General features: G+C 40.9%; 1 protein-coding gene across 4 annotated transcripts; it reads left to right on the top strand.

Annotated features, from left to right (window-relative positions):
• Positions 1–462: 462 nt before the first annotated feature.
• On the top strand, positions 463–25164 carry fbxl4 (F-box and leucine-rich repeat protein 4). Of its 4 annotated transcripts, none has more exons than XM_031322685.2 (9): positions 463–640; positions 3177–3811; positions 5926–6262; positions 8772–9016; positions 9770–9983; positions 15941–16012; positions 17629–17753; positions 18878–19065; positions 22808–25164. In XM_031322685.2, exons 2-9 carry the CDS (start codon positions 3315–3317, stop codon positions 22969–22971), a joined length of 1842 nt encoding a protein of 613 aa, XP_031178545.1. In that variant the 5' UTR covers positions 463–640; positions 3177–3314; the 3' UTR covers positions 22972–25164. The 4 variants fall into 4 exon arrangements, with proteins under 4 accessions (XP_031178545.1, XP_031178544.1, XP_031178543.1 ...); XM_031322684.2 differs by lacking the exon at positions 463–640 and adding an exon at positions 677–911; XM_031322683.2 differs by lacking the exon at positions 463–640 and adding an exon at positions 892–1010.
• Positions 25165–26779: the final 1615 nt, after the last annotated feature.

Here is a 26779-nt window from a genome sequence, read left to right as displayed (position 1 = left end):
AATGAGGGGAGTTTGGTCTGGGTGGAGCTAGTTGGATACTAGGGAGGTGTGTTCAAAAGCAGACAGTGCAGGGCTGAATACCTAAAGTTCTGCACACACGCAAACCCTACTACAATAAGGAATTCTGATTTGGCTTTGTCCTCAATGTCAACTTTACTCTCTCTAGCCTGGAAACACACATTAACAGATCACTTCTGTCCATAAAGAATGTATGCCCATTAAAATTTATGATTGAAAGAAAGACATATTGTGTCCAAGGAATCACCCTGGATCTGATCTTTACTTGCAACACTCTATTGGCCTAGAGATATTCATAGCAATAGCTAAATACTTTGTGAATATAGTGCTTACTTACAGGTTTATTAAGAAATGCATCTGTCTGTCTGTCTGTCTAATTATCTATCTATCTATTCTGTTCTATTCTATTCTATTCTATTCTATTCTATCTGTCTGTCTGTCTGGAACTAATTAATTAGCAATAAAACTGTCCGGATGTTGATACTTTGTTGTACGGAAGTTATGCGGCTTTAATACTCCTACGTAGCTCCTTACGTTACACATCCATGCTTAGCTTTCACCAATTTCAGACGTCTTAAAATCCTTCAATTCAGTCACTTATCTTGAACAAGACTGTTAAAATGTATGTTTTATAGTTTCTCTTTGGTCTTTCTGTTAATCTTTTGTTAATTATGTGACATTCCGCTAGTTAGTACGACAAAATTGCAGTTCTGCATATGTAATCGCGTTTATTTTCGCAGACGACACGACACCGCCAAATGCACTTTGTTGTTTTAGTAAACACAACGTCTCAAAATCTCCATAGCATACAAAATGTCGGTATTCACAGCATTATCTTCCAGATTATATGGTTGGTGAATGCATTGTCCGACTGTACTGGAAGGCATCACGAGGTAAACTGCAGCAGGAATGTGGTTTGGTGGTTGAAATGTCCTGTTAAAGGGAAGAAGAGGATTGATCCTCATGAATGGATGTATCGATCTACGTTTACCGTGAACTGAAATTATGTCTCGTCCTCTTTGATTGCTCGATTTCGCAAAGCTAGCTACGGAAGCTAAAAGTTGTGTTTTGACAGCTCAGCTTGTCTGTAGGCTAGCTAACGTTAGCTAACCAACACCAGCTTTTTTTTTTAGGAACACAAACAACAAGGTGGGGAGGCAGCTCAACTCTCTGGCTAATGTCACTTCCCTAATAGTAATTTTTTGTTTTTACATGATGAACTATGGTCTTCAGAAAGCAACAGTTTCTCCGTGGTAGTTTATGTTAATGTAACGTTAACGTTAATAGAGGGGTAACGTTCTATGAAATTCCTAGTCAGTAACCTTAAGCCAATGTTATTTAGCTAACTACATTTGCAAAATTAGCTAGCTAATTGTCCTCGGCACACGGAGAAAGCCAGAGAAGGGACAGACTCAATGCTAAACAGCATAGCCTTATACTTATTACCGACTGCTACGAATTGCTAGCTGCCGATTTTACCGTTTGTGTAACTGTAACATTAACTATTGTTTTAACGTTATTTCAATGGTCATTAAATCATTCATGCTAAATTTGAACCAGTACAACAGTAACATTAGTTACATTAACAACTTTGATTTACTTAACCTCGAGTGTTGGCCCAGTATTTACAGTCTTTCTCAATCACTTTGGCACAATTGTCGAATGACTATTAAACTTCGTCAAACTATATGACCAGCTATTTATATGAACATTAGGTCAGTTGTTCACATGACTATAGTCATGTATCATTGCTTTGGCACTAAATGCATTGAGTAACCCTTGCAGGTGAAAATAGTTTGCATTTATTTGCTATTGAATCATAATATTCTCAAATGCAATTATACACATGACATGTTCATTGTGTAGCTAAATCCCAACATGCAAAATAGAGCAACCAACAATCCCAATAAACTGTCACACAATATAATAGGTATGTGGCTTTGTTGTAAAAGTTTTCAGATGAATAGACTTAGGCTAGATGGGGAACAAGACAATTTTCTTACAGTTTACGCCAGAAGAACCAAACGCAAACAGGTGTCAGGTGAGAATATCACAGCAAATTGCTGTGTCATGCCAAAAGTTTTTCCCTAGTTGCATTGTAAGGGAGGTAATCAGGTGGGATGTTGATTAAATGTTGTGGCCAGACAGAGAGGACAGATTGGATGACGCTTGAGGTTGATCCATTTGCAGCATATTTTCTTTTTTTCTTGCACATCTTGCACAACAGTTCCTGATAATTTTGCTGTTGTATATCTTTTTTTTCTGTACAAGCTTCCTTTGTGTATTTGCGGTTGGCTGGTGTGTACATACAATGAGCAAGTATAGCGTGTGCCATGCCTGGCATCAATACTATTCAGCTGCCTAAAAATACAATGTTAGCAACTGGACAATATTACAGAGTGGGTAACTATCACCCTGTCAGAGTACACTGTAATTTGACATGATGTCTTTGCATTTTGACTGTCTTGGTCCAAGCATTGATAAAGAAACCTTTTGTTTTGATGACAATTATTTATTTATTGATACATTTATTTACGTTTGAAACAATTATTAAAATTATTTTTGATTGAGTAATCTCCTTTTGCAGGTAACATAGAGTGATGTGCTGAAGGTACCACGTGGTGTGAGGATTGTACTTAGAGTTTTGACAATTGTAAGTTTGAGAAAAACTGTAAAAGACCTGCCAACCCATTTAGGATCGATCACAGTGGTTCCAGTCCTGTTTTGAATATTGCAGATGGCCCCGTTCCTTTGTTTACATCTGGACCACAGGTTGTCCCTTTAAGGCCTTGCACATTTGCATTGCTTGTTGCAGCCTACGGCTGTGTAACGTTACCTATTTGACTTGTACTGGGAATAACTGGTCAACAAATTTAAATGAAGTGATGCTTAAGACATTTATAGCAAGGGTGTCACACCCCGATGCTTGATGTTTCTGGCGTCCTGGATGTTTAAATGCATTTTAACCAGTTTTAGCTGATTTCCCAGATGTGGATGTGGTATATTATTTGGGAAAGCTTCCATTCATGTTCAGCTACTAATCTAGGTAGCACACATTCCTCCCCTTTAACCTATTATGAAAAAAGAAAGCATTCAGAATTTTGTTGAGTTGTACTCCTTGACCTGCTGACTTGTGCTTGTCTCTGCCTAACATACAGGTCATGCATGCAGCCGGGCCTCTAGCCTGCCCTTTGCACACCCCCAGCCCTTGAGCCATTGTCCTTCCAGTAGGTGGAGGCTCTTCCTCCTTCTAGCCTCCGTTCTCTCCACTGCCCCCATCAGCCCCAGAGTTCCTTATGTTAACCCTCTTGAGCATGTTTTACTATATCTGTCTGCGGCGACGCTCCAGGAGTGGGACTCGAGGCGAGGCTCTGACCAGCCGGCGGGCCGTTGAGTCTGGCCAGCGTGCCGTGATGCCGGTCACTGTGGAGGTGGAGCAGTATGCCAAGGAGGTCCTGGACTTCAGCTCCCACTATGGCAGTGAGAATAGCATGTCCTACACCATGTGGAACCTGGCTGGGATACCCAACGTCTTCCCCAGCTCAGGGGACTTCACTCAGACCGCTGTATTTAGAGCTTACGGGACATGGTGGGAACAATGTGCAAGTGCTCCGCCACCTTTCCGCCGCACCCCTAAAGGCTTCCATAGCCAGGATTATATCGAACTGGGCTTCGAGGAGCCTGTCTACCCTACAGCAGTAGATGTGCTTGAGACTTATTACCCTGGAGCCATCATTAAGATTCTGGCCTGCTCTCACAACCCCTTCTCCCAGAACCCACCTGCTGATGTCAGGTAAAGACAACCATCTGTCCAGAATACCACCACTAGACATTCTCAGTGATCCAAATAGTTCAAGGTTAATTTTTTTGTCATTCTACAACACAGGGTTGCACAACAAAATGCAAGTTGTAGTCCTTTTTATTTCAGGAGAGAGCCTTCTTAAGAGTAGTTTAGTTAATTTAGTTTTTTATTAATCTAGAACAATCAGCATGCTTTAAAAGAGAAAAAAAATCAAGCAAATCACAAAGATAAAACACAATCATATACAAATCAATCCGATTCCATCATAGAACAAAAAAAGGATGAGTTGTAGAAGGAGCAGGCCGAAACTTAACGTCCTGAAAAACTTTAAAAGTCCTGCCACTACTTTACAATATCATATTATTACAGAAAAAACACATAGCAATGCATATACAGTAGGGCTGGGCAATATGGAGAAAATCAAATATCCTGATATTTTTGACCAAATACCTCGATATCGATACCGCAACGATATTGTAGTGTTGACTATTGGTGCTTTCACAAAATATTTACACAATGAGATTTTTGATAAATAATCATCAGTAATGTGGATATAATGATAAGTGGGTAAAGGTAAATAATAGAACAGTTACAACAGTCTGGTCAGTTCAGAAAATGACATCACTTTACTGTGATGCAGCCTTTAAAACCAGGAAAAGACAACAGTTATGCCATATTACGATATCCAAAATCTAAGACGATATCTAGTCTCATATCATGATATCGATATAATATCCATATATTGCCCAGCTCTAATATACAGCATACAACACTTCATATCAGGTTAAAGAAGCGAGCTTGCGACTGGAAGGTCGCTGGTTCAATCCCCAGACCGACAGGAAAAACATCTGGGTGGGGAAAGTGAAAGAGTCCCTCCCTCATTACCACCACTGAGGTGTCCTTGGGCAAGGCCCTTAACCCCAACCGCTCCAGCTGCTCAGTGGCCAGCAGATCAGATTGGTTGTACTGGGCAGCTTCCAGGTCGTTGCATTCACACATTCACACGTACCTGGATAAATAAAGGTTAAAAAAAATATATATACTGTACATATATATATATATATATATATATATATATATATATATATATAGTCATACAATAACTTACCATAATACAAACAACAAACAACTACATTCACATTAATATATTCAGGTTCATCTTTCTGTAATGGAATTAATCTATATCTCAGTTTGATTTCATTGTCCAAAAGAGTATGGATTTGTAACCAGTGTCAAAATGAACATATTGGGAGAAATGTAAAAATCCAACAGTCAGGGTTCATACGTTTTGAAAAAACCTGGAAAAGTTATAGAATTTAAAAAATGCAAATTCCAGGCCTGAAAAGGTTTTGGAAACATAAAAAGACCCAGAAAGTTTTGGAAAAGTCTTGGAATTTTTTTTTTCACACAGCATAATAATATGTGATTAATAAATGTATTTCACGTCGTCCTAACCTCAACATTCTCTTTGGGGCGCGATATTACGACTTCCACTATGAACCACATAAATTGTCATTCATTTGATTGTTAAACCTCTGAGGGTAAACTTTAACACAGATTTTTATTCTTATTGTATAACATAGTCATGGAAATTTGCAAAAAATTCATGGAAAAGTATTGGTTAAAATGCGTATGAACCCTGAACAGTCTATTCGAATCCTACTTTATAATCCAGCTGTAATCATGGTATAACTCCTATTCTCTGTAAGCAGTGTGGTCAGCAGGAGGGAGCTACAATAGTTCATTACTGCCCATCCATCATCCTTTACGAGTCATTGTCCTTTTTTTCACAGAGTTCATTGTACATTGGATTCAGTGCATGAGGCTCACAGAACAAGCTTAGAAACACTAAGCCAACAGCCAACGATGTGAGACAAAAGTCAAGGAATGCCATCCTAATGGATTATGGATGTGTTGTTATGAGCCATATTAAGCATCACAATGCCACTGTTGAGTGGAAATAAAAGAATGCACAGATCCAGTGGATGGTGTGCACAATACTACAGGTAGACTGGAGCCCAGAAATCAACAGTGTTATAGGCCCATTTTTAGGTTAAAGAAATACCCTCCTGTTGTGGTTTTACACAGCTCTTTCTTTTGTCCAGGTGGGAGGTGCTGTGGTCAGGGGAGCCGACCAAGGTGCTGACACCCCAGGCGCGTCAGTTTTCCCCTAACATCAAGCATATCAACTTCCCCACCAACCTGCTGCGCCTGGAGGTCAACAGCTCTATGCTGGACTACTACACCGAGATGGACGCTGTTATTCTGCGTGGGGTAAAAGAAAGGCCCATGTTGGCGCTCTACAAGATGCCTATCATTGACATCAATGACCTGAGTGACAGCGAGGAGGAGCTGTCCGATGTGGGTTGTTCATTCAGACAAGGAGGAGACGGCAAGCACCAGAAGACAGGCAATGGCTACTTTGACAAACTGCCCTATGAGGTGATTACAGATGTGTACACTGAATCATTCAGGCCTGAGTGAAGGAGTAGATACACACCAGGACCACACAATTCAAGTTTTGCTACTCAAAAAGGATTCTGTAACTCATGTCCGGGATTTGAGGTAGATGCATGGACTGTATAGTGAGGCCAAAACATTTCTATCACCGCCTGGTCGTAGCTATAGTAAAGATCATAAACCCCACCCCCTCCATGTTAGTGGATGGGATGTGGGCCAAACTAAATAAATTAAAGTACACCAATTTTTTTCCAAAGAAGGTTTCCGTCATTTTAGGTAGTTCTTATGACGCTGATGTTTGTTCAAGTGTTACTTTTTTCGGATAAGTTTGGATATTTGATGCTATAAAAACAGGGTGAAACGTCATGACAGCTGTGATTGACTCACGATTGGTCGGGCAGGTGTATGGGCGGGATTTCAATATCACGGCTCCACCGCCCGATCACTACTGTGCGTACTCTAGCTCTAAATTTACAAGGTGGTGGTGCCCATATCTGGGATATTTTGGCTTCACTTTTCAATTCAATTCTATTTTATTTATAGTTTCAAATCATAACGAGTTATCACGAGACACTTTACAGATGGAGTACACACACTCTATAATTTACAAAGACCCAACAATTCTAGTAATTCCCCCAAGAGCAAGCATTTAGTGCGACAGTGGCGAGGAAGTGGAGGCGTCATCCATCTTTTTTTTTTACAGTCTATGGTCGGGACATTGGGATAAGGATATGTTTAACCAATACATATTTGGTTAAGCTGTCCCTCTAGTAATTACTGTGAGAAGTATGGAGGTCCCACCACTCTACTGGAGCTTTCTTGTAAGTTATGTTTACATTTAGTGTTACTCACCATAACTGACTGTGTCTCCTTCAGCTCTAACAAACATGTTGAGTGCTTTTCCTTCCTCATAAATCATTTGCAAAGCCGGTGTTTTAAGTTCTGCGTTGTTTACATTCATGTTAACCAGAGGGCACTTCTTCTTCTTCACTGTAGCCTTTCTTGGCACATCACCGCCTCTTGTATCAGTGGAATAGTGTGAAACCATTGGCAGGGCTGTGTATCTCATAACGTACGTGTGTCCTTGTGCATGGGACAAACAGGGAACCCACTCATAAAAACAGTGCTCCACAGCGCCCACTAGAGGTCAAAAACTCTGCCGAATACCTTTTAAGCCAGTAAATCTTAAGTGTGGGAGTGCTTTTTGCATTTAAGCGTGAAAAGACGCAATGAACATTTCAAATTTAAAGATGTAGTAAACTACACAAACTTCCAGTCAGAGGTTTTCACGTTTCTAGTTATTATTATTATGCACTGTAGGCCTGAAACTAACAATTGTTTTGTAATAATCATTTAATCTGTTGACTATTTTTGCAATATTTCAGTCTATGTAAAGTCATTAAGTAGCAGCCAAACGTAGATCTGTATAAATTGACTGCTGATGATGATGATCATAACTTATAATACACCCAGAGGCCGTTAGCTGCAGCTAGCCCTAAAATCACCATATGTGCCCTGGAGTGTATATATGTACACTGTATTAACCAGTATTCCACACAGACACATGAACAGTGTGGCTTGGACCCATTCTGACACTTGATCTCGTATGCACTCACGGACACAAAGTCATTTTCATGACATGCAGACGTATCACGTTGTCTGAAGCGAACTTCAAAACACCGGCAGCGCTCTTGATATTCGTTCTCTTATCTCCTCTCCAAACCGCTGCCATTAACAGCAGTCTTCACAACCGCCGTGTGTTTGTTTGAGAAACACAATATAGCTATTATCTGTCAGTTGATACCCGCTTGAACACCGTGTATTGTTAATTCACTGCAACACACACAATTACGCGAGCACAGTCATTCTTTCTCTTTGAGAGGCACACGAACACAGTGCAAAACAAGCCGGCTCACCTCTCCACTGATCCCGCTATCAGTGCTTTGTGTCCCAGATAAACACTATTCAGATCTGCCTGACAGAGGGGACGCAATTAACATTCTCTAGACTACTCTGTTATTCTATGTTCTCTACTAGGTTCTACTGAATCGTTTGTGAAATTTGGTTTTGAATCCGATCATGGGTTCCAAATTTAACACGCGCAAGTTTTGGTTTCCGTAGTGGCCGCATTACTTCCAGGCGCTTGTTGTGTTGCAGCCATGGAGGCCTATATGTTTGTAAGCGGCGCTCTAAAGTGTGGCTTTATTTTGCATTGAAAAAGCCAGATAAAACTTTAAATCAAAACTCAAAACTTTGAATCTAATTAACATGTTCCTCTTATCTGTGAAATAACCATGTGACCCGTTGCAACTCCGCCCTTCAAAGAATCGGAATTGAGAATCGCAAGGAAGAGTCGGAATAGGAATCAGAATTATTAAAATCAAAACAATGCCCATCCCTAATCCAACCTACAGTAACAGCATTATGTTTTGTCTGCATTTCCCCTATCCTCTCTCCTATCCTACCCCTTCTCCCCATCTTCCGTCCATAGCTCATCCAGCTGATACTGAGCCACCTGACCCTGCCAGACCTCTGCCGTCTGGCACAGAGCTGTAAGCTGCTGCACCAGCACTGCTGCGACCCGCTGCAGTACACCCAGCTGAGTCTGCAGCCCTACTGGGCCCGGCTGAGTGACGCCTCCTTGGGATACCTGCAGAGCCGCTGCACCCTCCTCCAGAGGATCAACCTTTCCTGGACGGGAAACCGCGGAGCGCTCACCCTGACCGGCTTCAGCAGGTCAGACTGTCAGCGGGAAAACAGGGAGATGACTTTGGAAAACTAGCAAATTCTCACAAGCATTTTTTTTTTTTTTTGGGGGGGGGACATGCTGAGACAAAGAAAATTGATTGAAACTTTTTTCTATAATCCGTGACAAAAAGAAAATAAGAGCATTATTTAGCATTATTGTCTAAAATACAGACTGGTGGAGTAGTAGGTTGCTGATGTGGGATGAAATTATTTCTTTCCAATTGATGATTGATTCCAATTCACAAGGTCTTAGGCTTAGATATGAAAGAGATTCTACAATTGTACAAGGTTCCCTCTAACCTGGTGCATTCTTAAAAGTATCAATTTTTACATTAAGGATTGATCCCAAAGCAGTTACATTAATGTACTTTTTATTTAACATGAACACACAATAAAGTGCAGCTCTACAGACTCTAGAGTCAGGGAGTATTGAGTGACATTTCATTCTGATATCTTGAGGTGGCAGAGGAACCCCTTTTAAATTGGCCATGCTAGTTGTTCCCCTCGTCAAAATTTAGCCTAACTTTGGAGGGTTATTTAACCCCCTTCCTGACAAGCTAGCATGACATATGTTTCACATGATACAGACAAAGACCGATTCTCGGTTTTTCTGGATCAATTTTGGATCATTCAAATGAAAATCAATTTAAATCGGAAAATCTATTTTTTAAACCCAGCCTTAGAAATTATAAATCTCTACTTCCTCTTATGTCTTTCCTCTCCATCTATTCTTGCCCTCAGCTTCCTGAAGGCGTGTGGTCTCAGCCTGGGCTGCCTGGAGCTGTCGTGCTGCCACTTCCTGAACGAGGCCTGTCTGGAGGTCATCTCTCAGACTTGTCCCGGGCTGCAGGAGCTCAACCTGTCCTCCTGCGACCGCCTCCACCCGCAGGCCTTCGCACACATCTCCAAACTAACACGCCTCCGCAGGCTGGTGCTCTACCGCACCAAAATAGAGGTAGGCACGGTCAACAGTGTATCTGGGAAACCACAATCAAAATGGCATTTTTTACATGTGCACTTACATCTGTCCAAATACAGCAGGTAGACTGTAGATTGGTTAATGATATGTTTGTATCCCAAATGGCTGCCCTGGCTGTTTGTAATATCGGATATACATGTTACTTAGACATGCTAGGCTACATTTCTTCAATTTTTCCACAGTCATTTGCCAGTATTACTTACTATAGAGGAGATATCATGCTGGGAAGTTATAGCAGTGGTCTGTAATCTTTGAAGAAGTTACAGGGTTCATACGTTTTGAAAAAACCTGGAAAAGTTATGGAATTTAAAAAAATGCAAATTCCAGGCCTGGAAAGGTTTTGGAAACATAAAAAGACCCAAGTTTGGAAAAGTCATGGAATTTTTTTTTAACACAGTATAATAATATGTGATTTAAATGTATTTCACGTCGTCTTAACCTCAACATTCTATTCGGGGCACGATATTACTACTACTCCCACTATGAACCACATAAATAGTCATTAATTTTATTGTTAAACCTCTGAGGGTAAACTTTAACACAGATTTTTATTCTTATTGTATAATGTCGACTGACATTTTCAGGAATACATAGTCATGGACATTTTGCCAAAAAGTATTGGTTAAAATGCATATGAACTTGAGTTGAACATGTCATGGAACATTTCCACTTGTTTATTGGAATATAATAGAATAATGAGAGGTGTAATTCACAGAGGGAAAAGGTCAGGAAATTTGATCCATTTTCTGGGAAACTTGTTGAATATTGGGAATTTTGCAGTTCCATATACAGTATATATGGAATTTGCTTAGTTGTCATGGATGTTTAAAGTAAACATTATTCATCTTTTATAGGACATCTTCTCCATGTTTGCTTAAAATTAAGCTTCACATCTCATTCTTGAGATCGGAAACGGAAGCTGAAATAATAAACAATAACAATAAGCAAACTTCATCTGCAGATGAAGACTGTGTTATACGGTTGAAAGCACCAAGTTGAGAGTCAACAGTCAGTTTTAAAAGTGGTCTTGGTATTTTTTTTTTTAAGGTTTGTTTTTGCTTTCTTGTTTCTACTGTAACAATTAATGTACAATAGAAACGGTACATTTCCCATGTACTGTGTGTCCGTCTTCTTTCACTACTATGACGTAAGCTGGCCAAGAGCGCAAGAAGTCACAATCATTTGGAGTCAGTATTAAAGATAAGATCCTAGGCTAATTAGCATTCAGATGGATTAATCACATCTGTATGCTTGTCAGGGACCAAGCAGTTAGGCAAGAGGAGTCACAAGAGGATTTCAAAAAGGGGTTTTTATTTTACCCACAAAATCATTACAACAAATAGAAATAAAGTTTGGGCCCTTAAAAGAGGTCAAACAAACAGACCGAACTTAAGCTCTGAACATAACAAACTCAAAAATACAACTGACCTCCTGTAAGAGAAACAAAAGGGACTTATATTACTGGCTGATCAGACCATGTTTGACACCCAGGGAAAGACTAACAATAACACTAATACATAAACTACAAATAACAAAAAACAACTAAACACTTATTCCAAAAAGAAATGTAATCTTAATTAACATTAACCGAATAAATGTAGATACAACACAAATCAAAACTCAAATATCTTGGGAAAAATTAAAGCTACCCCCCCCAGACATAACAAGTAGTGGTAGAGTCCAATTTGGCCACCACCCCTTTAAAGCTGCTGTTGTTCCAGACGCCACCCCTTTGTCCCAGCAGCCTGCATGCCTCACTCCAGGGTGTGGAATCCGCAACACTGGTAAGCTCAAAAGAAAACCGTTATAGCAAAAAGACAATCCAAAACTAATAAAGTATATATGTAAACCAAATCCAGTGTCTTGTACATTATTTAAACTAAATAAATGTTTACAACAAAATATATATATAATGTATCTGAAAAGATACAGAAACCAGTCTTAAGGAAAACAGCATGAACTAAGATAAATGTGAGTGTATGAGGTTACCGCCTTTAAGATGGCTGTGTGGCCATGGCCGTGGCCATCACAATGCTAATTAAAAGGCAGAAAAAGGCCTTGGTGAAAATTCACATTACCATTAACAGCGAAAAGACTGACATGCTATGATGTCACCATGTCTGCGTGACAATAACATAAGCGTCTTAGCATTGCAGCAAAAACTAAGTCAGTTTGTGGTCCGCATTCCAACCTGCTTAATTTTTTTTGCCTTCACAATTCATGGAAGTTCCTATTATTATTATTATTATTATTATTATTATTATTATCGATTTTGTTTTCCTGCAGTGGTTATCGTTTTCTCTCTTGTTTGCAGTCGTTCTGCAGAGCAAATGTACGTAGTGTTGGTAGAAGAGGTGATTGCGTCTTAATCTGCGATGTTTGGAACGAAACAATATATACTTTTGCAGTTTCTGCAAGTTAGCTTGCATGAATGTGGGTGTTTCAAGAAACTACAGTATGTCTACAGTGAAGTACAGTAAGCCTAGTCTTACCAGTCTTCCAACCTTTCTAGTTTGTGACCCTTTACAGCCAAGTCACAAGCCCCTGGCACAGGTTGCCTACAGTAGGTCTATGAGCTGTGGGTAGTCAACCAAAGAGTAATGTTCCCTTTTCAGATTGTTCATTTCGATAGTTTTGAAAGGCCTGAGGTGGAAAAACAAAGATTGAATCAAAGAAATAATAAAAATAACCCTTCAGACTTATTTTTGCCCCCTTAGCTGGTCCTAAACCCCAGGTTGGCTGCGGTTTGTTCTTTACATGACTTCATTAATAAGACAGTAAATGTTTAGTAAAGGAACTTTAAGTTCAGAAGACTTGCCCTAATGTCGGAGTCGGACTAATGATCTCCACAAGCTGCTTATTTGATGGTGCGTGTTTTGGCTTGGCCGTAGCTCATTCTATGTTGTTGTCTTTTGAGATGAACCGAGTCAACTCGGAGCCCAGGGGGTCTTTAAGACATGTCCTGCATGTGTTCAGGTTCAGGCCTGTCTGACGTGTAAAACCGCCGTATTTTGTTTTGGTGTTACACCTCAGCGTTTCTCCAGTGTTTGTCGTGTTTCAGAGCGGCGTTGTATGCAGGAGCCGGTGTAGAGTTTCTGCGGTGGAGCCAGGCAGCATGCTGCAGGTTGTTTATACTCAGGCAGACAGAGCGAGCTGTGTGTCTGTTTGAGGCCCTGACATCTCAGCTGTCATTACCCTGTCACTGCTCTAATTAAATGGCTAGCTCGCCGGAGAGAGGCGTTTATAAAGATGCCAGCCACAGGCTCGAGCACACACACCAAACACACACAAAAACCAAACTTTCACTTTCATGTCTGACACTTTCTCTTGCCACTGAGGTACATGTGTTGGCAGTCGCAGTGTTGAATTCCCATATCTCCAAGCTGCAGGGCCACTGGAGAGGTCTCTTTCCTTACTACGCTTGACTTTGTGAGGAGACGTAAAAACTAGCTGTTGCACCGTATTATATTCCCTTAAACACAATAAGCGTTACCTGAGTGCCCGAGGCAGCAGACTGATCAAATCACTTAGGAGGGAATTTGGATGACATGGCTGGACACGTTACTGTTATTTAAAGGTATATTGTAGGGACAACATGCTTTTGCGATACATGGGTGCCGGTTCGATTTGTATCACTATTTTCATTTATTGCGATTCTAGAAGTATTGCGATTTGATAGTATTGAGTGTTGTGATTTTCTCTTCCTTCTTTAACAAAAACCAAAAAGTTGAATAATACACTTCTAGAGACAATATTACATCATGAGACAAAGAAGTACATAACATGTATTTTCTGCTTTCCGTCTGTTTTGCTGGAAATGGATATGATGTAGTCGCCGTCAGCGGTACCGTATAAACCGAAAATATTTAGGTGGTAGGTAAAAATAAATAAATAAAAAATATCGATTCTAGGCAAAAGAATCGATTTCAAAAATCTTCGCAGAAAAAAATCACGATACATTTGATTTTCAATTTTCTTTCCCACCCCTGGTATATTGTTATTTCAATGTATACCTTTTAGATTTTCACTCAGATAAGATGTACAGACCCTTTCTAAAAAATTAGAATATCATGGAAAAGTTTATTTCCATAATTCCATTCAAAACGTTAAACTTCCATAGATTATAGATTCAGGGCCCACAACTTAAACGATTTCAAGTATTTAGTTGTTTATTTGTACGTAATTTGGGCTTCCAGCTCATAAAACCCACGAAAACAGGATTTCAAAAAATTAGAATACTGTGAAGAAATCACCATTTACTTCTCAGTTTTTGCAGAAAATTAAAGAAATTAGGATCACATCAAATCAATCAAAATATGGTACTTTCAAAACGATACGTCAATCTTCAATACTTGGTAGGGAATCCCTTGCCTTAATCACTGCCTCGATGCGCCGTGGCATTGAGGCAATCAGCCTGTGGCATTGCCTGGGAGTTATGGAAGCCCAGATTTCCTTGATGCTTGCTGTCAACTCTTCTTTGGTTTTGGGTCTAGTGCCCCTCATTTTCCTCTTGATAATACCCCATAGATTCTTAATGGGGTTTAGGTCCGGCGAGTTGACTGGCCAGTCAAGCACTGTGATGGCATGGGCATCAAACCAGGTTTTGGTGCTTCTGGCGGTATGGGCAGGGGCCAGGTCCTGCTGGAAGATGAAATGTGCATCTCCATACAGATCCTCAGCAGAAGGAATCATGAAGTCCTCTAAAACATTCTGGTAGACTGATGCGGTGACCTTGGATTTAAGAAAGCAGAGTTTACCAACACCTGCACTGGACATTGCACCCCAAATCATGACTGACTGTGGATATTTCACACTGGACCTCAAGCAGCTTGGGTTCTGTTCCTCACCCGTCTTCCTCCAAACCCTTGGCCCTTGATTCCCGAATGAAAGGCACACTTTACTTTCATCGGAAAAGAGGACCTTGGACCACTGGCCAACAGTCCAGTCCTTCTTCTCCATGGCCCAGTTGAGACGCTTCCTACGTTGGCTCAGGCTCAGAAGCGGTTTGACCCGAGGAACCCAACAGTTGTAGCCCATCTCCCGGATGCGTCTGAATGTGGTGGTTTTTGAAGCTGTGACTCCCGCCTCTTGCACTCTTTCTGGATCTCTGCCAGATTCATGAATCTTCTCTGTTTGATAATCCGCTGAAGCCCACGGTCAGCTCTTCTGCTGGTGCATCTTCTCCTGCCACATTTTGCCCTTCCACTAGACTTTCCATTGATATGCTTGGACACAGCACTCTGTGAACACTTTGTGGCTTACCCATCCTATGGAGGGTATGATGGTCTTATGGCCAGTTGTCAAGTCTGCAGTCTTCCCCATATTGATCCTGAGACAATTGAACCAAAGTGAAGTAATTTAATGACACCTGGGAAAACCTGTGCAGGTGCTTTGAGTTTAGTAGATGAGTAGTATGTGACACTCAGTTTAAAACATTCATGCCCTGTAAAATTTGGGCTGATTTCTTCACAGTATTCTAATTTTTTGAAATCCTGTTTTCGTGGGTTTTATGAGCTGGAAGCCCAAATTATGTACAAATAAACAACTAAATACTTGAAATCGTTTAAGTTGTGGGCCCTGAATCTATAATCTATGGAAGTTTAACATTTTGAATGGAATTAAGGAAATAAATAAACTTTTCCATGATATTCAAATTTTTTGGAAAGGGTCTGTATGTCTGGGGTTTAGTTTGTTGGTGAACATGTAGCTCCAATACAGCAGTTATTCAAGTGATGTTGCCTTTTGTTTTCTGACTTTTCTGTGTTGTTCCATTGTTTCCAGGTTTGTTGTGATGTCTGGATTGCAAGCTGTAGGTTCTTAGATATTACCAGTGTGCCAAACCCAGAATGGATGAGATTAAAGAAATATATGCTGTAATATGGGTAATAAAATGACAACTCTGCATCTTGTCTTTCTCTTTGTTGTCTCTGCAGCAAACAGCTATTCTGAGCATCCTGACTTTCTGCATAGAGCTGAGACACCTCAGCCTAGGGAGCTGTGTGAGGGTGAGAATGTGTACACACACACACACACACACACACACACACACACACACACACACACACACACACAGGAAGAAGTCCAAATAAAGCACAGTCTGTAAACCCACCATGTGGTCTTGTTGGATAGCAGCTTGTCCAAAAGATGGCTTGAGTAGTGTAGCAGTAATTGAGCTGCTAACAATAAACTGGTTGGTTGTAAAGTAGACAAAGGGCAGAGATAATGGCACTGAACCCAATTTAAGTGAATACTTAATTCCATCCTTAGCTCTAAATTTGACTTTTGACTTTCACAGCACAGTTAAAACATTAGGGAAATGTACACATCATGTAAAAAACCTGCATATATACGTGCTAATTTAGGTGGAAACAGGGTATATGTAACACATTATATGTTGTTTGTTTAAGCTTCACTGAAGTGTAAAGCAAATGGCAAATAGTTTTTTATCACTTTGGTTTTTGTACAAATTAAACAAGCTGTAGTGTGGTAATTAGTGTGTTTTAGTGGAGATGGCAGCTGGATTTAGTTACTGTTGGACAGAGCCAGGCTAGCTGATTCCAGGTTTTAATGCTAAGCTAAGCTAACAGGCTGGTGGCTGTGGCCTTAAGACCGAAATGTGAGTAGTATTGATCTTCTCATCTAACTCTCCGCCCAAAAGCAAATGTGTAAATTTCCCAAAAATGTCAAACTACTCCTTTAATGATGGTGGATTTGTCCACCATGGTTCATGGTACACAGGATGTGGCAATCATGGACAGACAAGTATGTGGACATTAAAATACAGCATCTTTTTTATATCATACATGAATTAGACTAATGTATTATAATGTATAATTAGATCCTTTATATATACCCCCACCTTGTCACTAGTTTCCTACTAGTTTCCCTCTAATTGATGGGTATTCGATGCAAATTATAATGTAGCAATTGAGAAAAGGTGAAAGAAATTTCAAATTATCAGTACAGTTTTCTCTTGTGCTCTTTCTTAAGGCTTTAGTATCATCATTGCTAATGAAGCTATGTAACAATTGGCAGTGGGACTACAAAATGACAGCAACTCTTTCAGCCAAAAGTTGTAATATCCATCCAGTGCTAACTCAGACAAATGTTCTGCATGCTGTCATTTTGATAGGTAAAGTGCCGCACTGGCTGTGAAATTGCATTTTTTTGCTTTCATCTTTGGATGAAAGGATGACATATGGCACAACATTAACTGACACCAAAGAACAATAACAGCTTTGCAAACACAAATCAGTTCTTTCTGGTCAAGGTGTTCACTGCTGCTTTCTCCTCTCTTGAGAAAGTCATGCTATGTCCCTCAAACCAGCCGATGCAGCTAATCGGTTTTTTGTAATAATAAATAAATAAGTTACATTTCAATTTCTTGCTCAAAATACACAAGACAATTGGAGGAAATGGGCTACAAACTCACTTACTACTTCTAACAGAATCATTTGCTCAGTCCTGTATGACATCCTGAAGGCAAATGATTGAATTCTGGGACTGTATGACATGCCACAGAGGAATCATACGATTTTTAGATTCAGATGGTCCATTTCAAAGCTGATGTGGACCCTCTGAAGGCCCTCCATGCATGTTAACTGCTGCCTGTGTCCTGTAGATTGATGACTATGACGGTGTGGCCGGTATGCTGGCTGCTCGCTGTCACTCACTCCGCTCGCTGGACCTGTGGCGCTGCAAAAACCTGACGGATCGAGGCCTGGCCGAGCTCGTCTCTGGCTGCAGGTAGGCAATACTAAATGGGTTTAGTCCTGTAAACAATGTTTGTCTTCTCATATAAGCAGTATTGAAGTCATTTTTCCATCAGTGACTCATTTTCTTGCTTTGTCTGTGTTGGAACAGCAGTGTCCTCCTCCTTTGTGCTGTAAAACAATCTAGCAGATGAGATGTCTTACTACGCAATGTAAATATAGTGTAGAGCAGAGCTCTTCAACAGGGGGCCTGGGACCCCTAGGGGGTCCTTAGAGTTACTGCAGAGGGGGCCACAAAATTATTGTTAATTTTTCAAAAAAAAATTCAAAAATGTAAATGTTTTAACATGAATCCAACATATTATTAGCAAATATAAATCAGCCTATTTGTGAAAAAAACACATTGATGACAGGCTTACTGGCCCATACTGTAGGTAAGGTAGTCTCTAAGGTAGCCATCCACAGATACAGTTAATCCTGAAGATTCACTGTGCCACGTGCATAGATATAAAACATGTTCTATATCTATGGCCACATGTACGTTCAACATTATAGCTATGGTGCATAGTTTCTGTCGCCCCCATGAGGAATGCTAAGTAATGACAACAACACTGTCGGCGCGTCCACATGATACAGCCTTTTGTGATTGCGCACGCGCCCCCACCCCCCCTCCACGCAGTTGCTAGTAGCCAAGGAGGACACGGAGGATTAAAAAAACATGATGTACTTTTCAGAAGAGTATTATATGCACTAAAAAAATAAAGGCTTTAGACTGCCCTACACGTTATTGTAGGTCCAGTTTAATATGCAACCTGTTTCATCTCTCTCAGTTAAGGGGTCCTTGGCTTAAAAAACGTTGAAGACCCCTGGTGTAGAGACCAGTAAAGGCTACCAATATTCTCAGTGATTACCTTGTATTTGTTAATTCACTATCACATTAGGGTTATTATCAGTTTTCAAAAGGCAACACATACTGTATAATCATTAATCCCCATTAATTTGGATTGCAGCTATTAATACAATGAACACATTATCACCGTAAACAACTTGCAGCTGTAGACCACAGAGGCAATGCAGAGCTTATCTGTTTTGAGTGAATGTGTGAATTTGTGGACGGAGTAACTCCAGTGCTCTACTGCACGGTCTGTGGTTGCTCAGGATGCTGGAGGAGTTGGACCTGGGCTGGTGTCCCACACTGCAGAGCAGCACCGGATGTTTCCAGCACCTCGCCCGCAGCCTGCCACGCCTGCGCAAGCTCTTCCTCACCGCCAACCGCACGGTCTGCGACTCAGACATAGAGGAGTTGGCCGCCAGCTGCCCCTCACTGCAGCACCTTGACATACTGGGTAAGCTCTGACCTCACACCCATGTGGATGTCTGTTGGCCTTAACTTTTGTCATTCATTATTATTCATTTGTTAATATTTAATTAGCTGCTACTATGTTTTTCATATAAACTTGATATTTAGCGGTATGGCTGCAACTAACGATTATTTTCATTGTCGATTATTTTCTTGATTAATCGATTACTTTGTTTGGTCTATAAAATGTCAGAAAATTGTTGATCAGTGTTTACCAAAGCTCAAGATAACATCCTCAAGTGTCTTGTTTTGTCCACAATTCAAAGATATTCAGTGTACTGTCATAGAGGAGTGAAGTAACCAAAACATATTTACATTTAGGAAGCTGGACTCAGAGAATTTTAACTTTTCTTTCATAAAAATGGACTTATACCAATTAAGCGATCTTTAAAATAGTTGGCAATTAATGTAATAGTTGACACTGTAAACATTGTAAACAGACCCAGAGCAGCTAGCCTCTGAGGACAGAGTCAAAGCCACATTAATATGCAAACAATGCCATACGTAGAGTGGCTTCATGTCAACAATGTTGCCGTGTTCTTTACACATGGCCGTCATCACATCTGTGAATAAGAGACTGTGTCATAGAAGCATGGAAATATTTTTGCATTCTCACAAGTGCACTTCACGTGTACATGTTCCGGGATTTAGTTTTTCCTTGCATTACATTTTTTTTCTCAAGGTACAATCTCAAAGGTCCCCGTTTGGTTCTCTTTGCCGGCACCTATAGCAAAAAGCGGTAATTGCAGTTGTGTTTTTGGATCTCACTTCACATGTTTTTGAAGTTTCATAGTCTGTAGTCATCGCTCTTTTTTTGGTTTGTTTGACCATAGTTACCGTCAGTGTTGTGCCTGAACGTGTTCATTGAACGATAGTTCATGAACTCGTTCATATTTTGGGCGAACGTGAACTGAACGTACTGTATTACTGCCTGATGAACGTTACTGTGAACTCGTTCATTCTGGTGTCTGTGAACGGCACGCTCTCTCAGTTTAACTTTGTTCAATATGGTGCCAGATTTCTATAGAACCATCCAGGCGAAAACCCGGCTAAAACACACCGTAAACAGGCCTTAATATGTAGCGGAAAAAACACCAAATCTGGCAACACCAGCCACCAGTGTCGCACCGCCGCATGCGGTCATCAAAACAAAAAGCAGCATGGGGGCGACAGCAGCATGGAGGCGACAAAGCAGCAAGGAGGCGTCAAAGCAGCAAGGAGGCGTTGTATGATCATTTAAAGGGGTGATAGAATGGTTATATACGGTATTTCACACTGTTCCTTAAGGTCTCCTAATAGGGTATATAACATTGGTTGTGCTGAAAATGTCTCTTTTGCTGTTTTTTTGGCCCTAATGCTACCATGTTAAATGGGACTGGACTGAAACGAGAGCTTTTCTGCCTTATATGGTCTGCTCATGAATATTTAGATGAGCTGCACGCTGATTGGTTGAGCTTAGCACACACACACACACACACACACACACACACACACACACACACACACACACAGACAGAGACACACACACAGAGACACACACACACACACACATTCCACTCTGTGCCACCCCCGCCGCCACTACCAGCACACACACACACACACACACACACACACACACATACACAGACAGAGACACACACACACACACACACACACAGACAGAGACACACACACACACACACACACACACACACATTCCACTCTATGACGCCCCCGCCGCCACTACCAGCGCACACACCCACACACACACACACACACACACACACACAAACCCACACTGTCCGTTAGTGTTCCAAACTACAGACATGCCCAGGCATGCCCGCTATGCCGCTGGCTTCAAACTTGATTACTGCCCCGAGTTCCCGACACATAAACTCATCAACTAATCTTACTGTACAAAGCACCAGATACAGAGTTTCGTTACAGTTTATTCATCCTCCTGTGTGTCGCACACACACACACACACACCTATGCTTTCGGCACTGTTCGCTGAGGATCCATGTTGGAAAAAAAAGTTAACGTACCGTGAACCGCCGCCAGCAGGCAGCTCCTGCGCACCGCCCATTGCGAGTCCACTGCGCCACTGATTTAAATCCACATGTCCCGCTCAGTTGTCCGATATCTACTCCTTTTCTCTGGGCCAGTATTCCGTATCTCCTGAGAGAGCTCCAGCCAGCGTGCAACGGGGTCTGACAGTCCAGGCAGAAAGCCAGCAATCCGGGCAGGCACTGTCATGGCAAACTGTGGAGCTCCTGAACTCCGAAACAGTCGTACTAAATTTGCAATTAGCCATACATTTTTGTAAAACGGCCCATATTTGAGCTTTATATAGTTGATTTCTCGCATAAAAAAGTCTCAGAAGTGAATTTAGTAATGCAACAGCAGATGAACAATGTGTACAATTTCTGAGATTTGCGCGAACGAGACTAACTGACCTCAGATCAGTTAGTGGCCTATGTAAATGTTGGGGCGTTACAAAGATAGAAGGTAGAGCCAAATGAGAAGGAGTTGAGAAGTTGACGTCAACTTTTAGCTTTGTTCAGATTCGCCTGTTTTCAGAGGCAGTTTCAAATTGTGAGATTTGCAGAGGAAAGAGGTGGCAATGGGATTTTGAGGTTCTATGTATGTCCTATTTACCCTCCAAACTCATCGTTTTTCAACTATGACAGGGTAAAATCGGTTTTGCATTCGATCACCCCTTTAAACGAGTTTTATGACAAGGTCGGTGAGGATGGGAAAAATCTTACTCTTGTAAGAATACATCTTACAAAATCTTTTCTTTGCAAACTTTGCCCGCCGGCTTTCAAAAAGAAAATCCGCACTTCAGTCACATCCACAGCAGACCTGAAACGGTACATTGAACTGAAGCAACATATGGAAAAAAAGAAGTATGAACTAGTTCATTTTTGGAACTGTGAACTTTGTTCAAAATTTTGAAGTATGAACTATGAACTGAACTAGTTCATTTTAAAATTTGTAAACTGAACTTTGAACTAGTTCATGTAGAAAGTGAACTTTCCCAACACTGGTAAGCGTGGTGCAGGTTGGCGCAGTTTGTTTTTGTTGCCGTTTGTGGAGCCTGGGATGTCTACGTTTTTTTTTACAGTGTGTTCAGGGGACAGGCAGCTAGCAGATAGTGAGGAGATGTTTTTTTATAGTGTGTTCAGGGGACAGACAGCTAGCAGATAGTGAGGAGATGTTTTTTTACAGTGTGTTCAGTGGACAGGCAGCTAGCAGATAGTGAGGAGATGTTTTTTTACAGTGTGTTCAGGGGACAGGCAGCTAGCAGATAGTGAGGAGATGTTTTTTTACAGTGTGTTCAGGGGACAGGCAGCTAGCAGATAGTGAGGAGATGTTTTTTTTACAGTGTGTTCAGGGGACAGGCAGCTAGCAGAGAGTGAGGAGATGTTTGCTGTATGTGACAAAAAATGTTGTAGCCTAAAAAACGCGTGACATCGCTTAGAGCACCTTTAAAATTCCAACACAAAGAAAGCGGAAGTTAACGGACATCCGGCCAAAAAGAATATATATAATATATATATATATACAGTATATAGAATTTCACGTCACCAAAGCTATCCTGGAAGTGGATTGGTGGACTCAGTTGTTGACATAGACATTTTTAATTTAATTTACTCTGAAATTTGCAGATGCAGTCTCTTTTTGTAGCTTCATCTCTTGTATTTATATTATGTTTTTGTAATGTATCTTCTTATGTGACCCATCAGGTACGCGGTTGGTGAGTGCTGACTCACTGAAGAAACTCTTCCAGTCTTGTCCACGACTTCTCCTCCTGGACGTCTCCTTCTGTTCGCAGATAGACACGCGGGTCGTCCAAGAGCTCTCTGGCCTCTTCCCCAAAGTGGCCATCAAGAAGAGCTTCACTCAGTGACCCCCAGCATCGTCTCATTTCCACAGTCCAGAGGAAGTAAGAGGAGTGAAGTGCTCGCCAGCAGACACTGCCCCAAAGCAATTAAGAGGCAGGTCAGATGCTGTAGGAGATTGCTGACCTGCCTGCGTCTGTATCACCAACACAATCTTCTTTTAGCATGTCGGTAAATAAAGCAGTTGTACTGGGTGAGGAGGTTCTTTGGATTAACTGGCTGAATGGAAACGACAGCCTCCCAGTCACAGGATTATAGAACGTGAGACTTTTTTGTTGTTATTTTTTTGGACACTTGAAATCAGGGTCGTTGCAGTAAAGCTGCTACATCTTCCCAGAATCTGAATCACCACTTATGTATTGCCAAGCAACACAAGGCTAGGACATATGCCTTGGTACTGGATGCTAAACACAAAACAACAACATTTGTGAGCAATGCTCCCTTGAACATCTTGTTAGGACAACGAAAAGGGACAAAACAAGTGTGAAACCTACTCTTATTTAGAAACAGCTGAAAAAAGCTGCCGGAGGATTTGGTAGTCACATATTTAGTTTAGCCGGTAACGTAATTAAAGATCAGGGGGCGTGGTCAGTGCCTTGTCAGAATGTACAGCATTCATGGTGGCTGTTTTAGTTCATGAGGGTCATTCTGAAGGCATCTGTCGACATCAAGCTTGTTTGTTTTAATTCTAAGAAACACTTGATACATACTTGATGCTGGTGTGTTAAAAGGAATCAGTAGCATCAAAGGTGATAACAAAGGAGTGAACGCAGCCTAATTTCACACTGTGTACTGTGTGACTTGTGTCAACTCAAACCTTAATGCAAGTATCAGCAATTTGTTGCTGCAAACTGACTGCAGAATCGTACGCAAGGTCCTCACGTTGAAAAGAAACACGCCATCAACTGTCCTTGCACCACATATGTGAGAACTTGTGAAAAAGCAGACTGGAACAACATTTGTTTTCATTTTAATGTGCAATATAAATGACAGAAGTAGTCAAAACACCCAGATCATCAAATCAGCAACAGACAGACTAACTCATTTGAAATAAAAGCACTGAGAAGTAACACATTTCAGCAGTCTAAAACCCAAAGATATACAATTTACAATGACTGAAGATGCAAAATGACAGCAAAATGACTGAATCAATTAGTGAATTATGCAAAGTTGCGATTAATTTTCCGTCCAACGACTAACCAATAGAATAATCAGGTCTAATTGTCATTGTCAAACCAGACAGGTCTGATGCAACAAAATGTTTTTGACAGCATAAAATCAGGTCTCCAACCATAATAAATGTATTCCAGTTTCCCTACATTTACCCTACAGACGGATATGATAATGATATATTAACAGGGTTTTCCTTATTTGTCTGTTTTTAGGGCGCTTAGGTGCAGATGATGTCATACGCTCAAGTGACATCATCGTGCAATTATTTGCATAAAGCTTAGTGGTTGTCCGTTGCAGCGAGCGAGATCGCTAAAGCAAAACTTAGAAGGAGCTGCTTATTAGTAAAATGAGAATAGCTAGACCGCCTTAAAGGTCAGCCCACCTTAAGTTAGTTAGCCTGTGCTGAAGTTGTCGATAGCTCTCTAGTTGAGCCCATTCACGCGCGGACGGCCCTTCCCGTGCCTTTGCTCGTCGTCCAGATGCTCTCCACATTGTTTTTACCTTCATACACTTAGGCGGTGCGCAAAAACGCTTAGGCGCTGCAGCTAAGCCGTATAAACCCTTACCCAGAAAAAAACCTAACTAATTAGGAAAGAGCTGCGTGATACGAGACCTAAATAAACAGGGTGTTTTAGTGCTATGTTTTTTTGGAGACCTTTCAACAATTCATTCTGGCCAAGTAAGAAAAAAAATCAGGTCAGACGACCAAGGCCAAAGTTAACAGCAATTAGATAACTGGATTGCTAATTATGTATGCTTAGGTCATACAGACCGTTCTTTTCGTTAGCCGTTGTTTTGGCTTTGTAATTTCAAGACAATAATAACTGAGTTTTGAATGAATGATAAAGATTGAAAGCCACCAGTTTCACAGTGCTTTCATAATGTTGCATGCTTTTCCTGTTGTCATTCACACTGAGCTGTCTGTCACTGCTGTTTGGCTGCAGCCACCTACTTATTTACCGGTAAATACCAAAATGAAGCTCCACCAATGCGAAGGAGTACTGAGGATAAAGTTGAGGATAGTATGTTAAACAGTGTAAATACTCTATGTGACCTCAGTATTTGTCCTGAAACTCAGGGGTTTGAATATGTCTTCTGTTTGTTTTGTTGCTTTACACATATTTTGCTCTATAAACCAGCACAACAGACATCTTTACAGAGCGTAACACCAGACTGAGTCTCCTTGAGGTTATCTGTCGACAGTGTTGCTCATAAGCCTCTGACACACCAACCCGACGGCCGACCGTCGGCAGCGAGTTGGTCCAAAAAGTGCCTCAGAACACACCAAAGCGACGCCGACTTCAGCGTACGTTCTGCGCGTGCGCAAGATGTAATATGTCTCAATAACAGCAGGCGGCGCTAATCTGTATTGTCGCCCAAAAAAATGAAAACCGGCAGCTGATTGGACGAACGCGTCACGTGGGTCTGGCTGCTCCCAGATTTTTCAACCGGGCATAATGGCGGCTTCGTTCAGAATAGGATCTCATATTGGACTAAAATAGTTCACCGAAACGTGTTTCTGGAAACATTTGAAGAGAGAAATAGGCCGTGCAGTTGCTGAATCTGTCTTCATTTCAGATCAACAAAGGTCAGTTTAAAAGATTTTCATCAGATTTTGAGCGGCTCTAGTCACGCTCATCCCGCTCGTCATTTCCGGGTTAGCATCCACCAATCAGATTGGTCATTGAGTCCGACTGCCCGCCCTCCGAACCCGGCAAGTCAGGTCGGCCAAAATGAAGGCCGACGGCCCCTCCAACGGACAACGGCACGGAACACACCGAACAGACTCGAGTCACCGACCTCGCCAGACTGTCCAACGGCCGATTATCGGGTTGGTGTGTCAGCGCCTTTAACCAACAAGCACACATGACACAAATGATCAGTCAGCACTGATGTAACCAAGACAGAAACACTAGAGCTCATCGGGTGTGGAATGTTGCAGTAATTGTATGATTGTGAAAAATATATTGCTGTTCCTGATTATTTAATTATTGTAAAATGTGAAACTACAGTTTCAGTGTGGCAGAAGTGCTTAAAACTTATATCTTTTTTTTGAAGAAAAAAAATTATTTTAAGCACTAGTCAATATCTGTGCCTTATACTCCTGTCTGAATGTGGTGTGATGTCCATGTGGTTTAGATAGTAGTGAAGTGCTTTGCTTGTATGCCCTTCAACCAAAGTAATACGCAGAAACCTGGTCTGATGTCCCATAACTATATCTGACCAGTTTAAATGCCATATACTGTATATCAGCCATGGTAATTAATATGCAAAATAATATTTATTTATACTTTCCTCTGTGATAAAAAAAAAGAAAAGTTATTTAAACATGTTATACTTATATGTATAAACAGTAATACACATTTTGGGAAAGACAGTGTTTTTGTTTTTGTACCCAAATGAGAGGAATAATATTAATTTAATATCATTGCATTCAGCCAAGGTGAACACAAAGACTGGAAGAACATCTTTAGCCTAGCTTAGCACAAAGAATGGAAGCAGGGGGACACTGTTAGCCTAGCACCATCAAGAAAATAGGCTTCCTAACCACTTATTAGAGTTTTGAAATTAGTTAATTAGTTTTTATTGTTATGTTTTGACTTTTATGTCGGTTTTGATTTCAGTTTTTGGAGTGCATTAGTT

The sequence above is a fragment of the Sander lucioperca genome, chromosome 10 (genome assembly GCF_008315115.2).
Source record: "Sander lucioperca isolate FBNREF2018 chromosome 10, SLUC_FBN_1.2, whole genome shotgun sequence".
Classification (NCBI taxonomy): Eukaryota; Metazoa; Chordata; class Actinopteri; order Perciformes; family Percidae; genus Sander; species Sander lucioperca.
The sequence above is the reverse complement of the archived record's forward strand: the minus strand, read 5'-3'. Positions and strand labels throughout refer to the sequence as shown.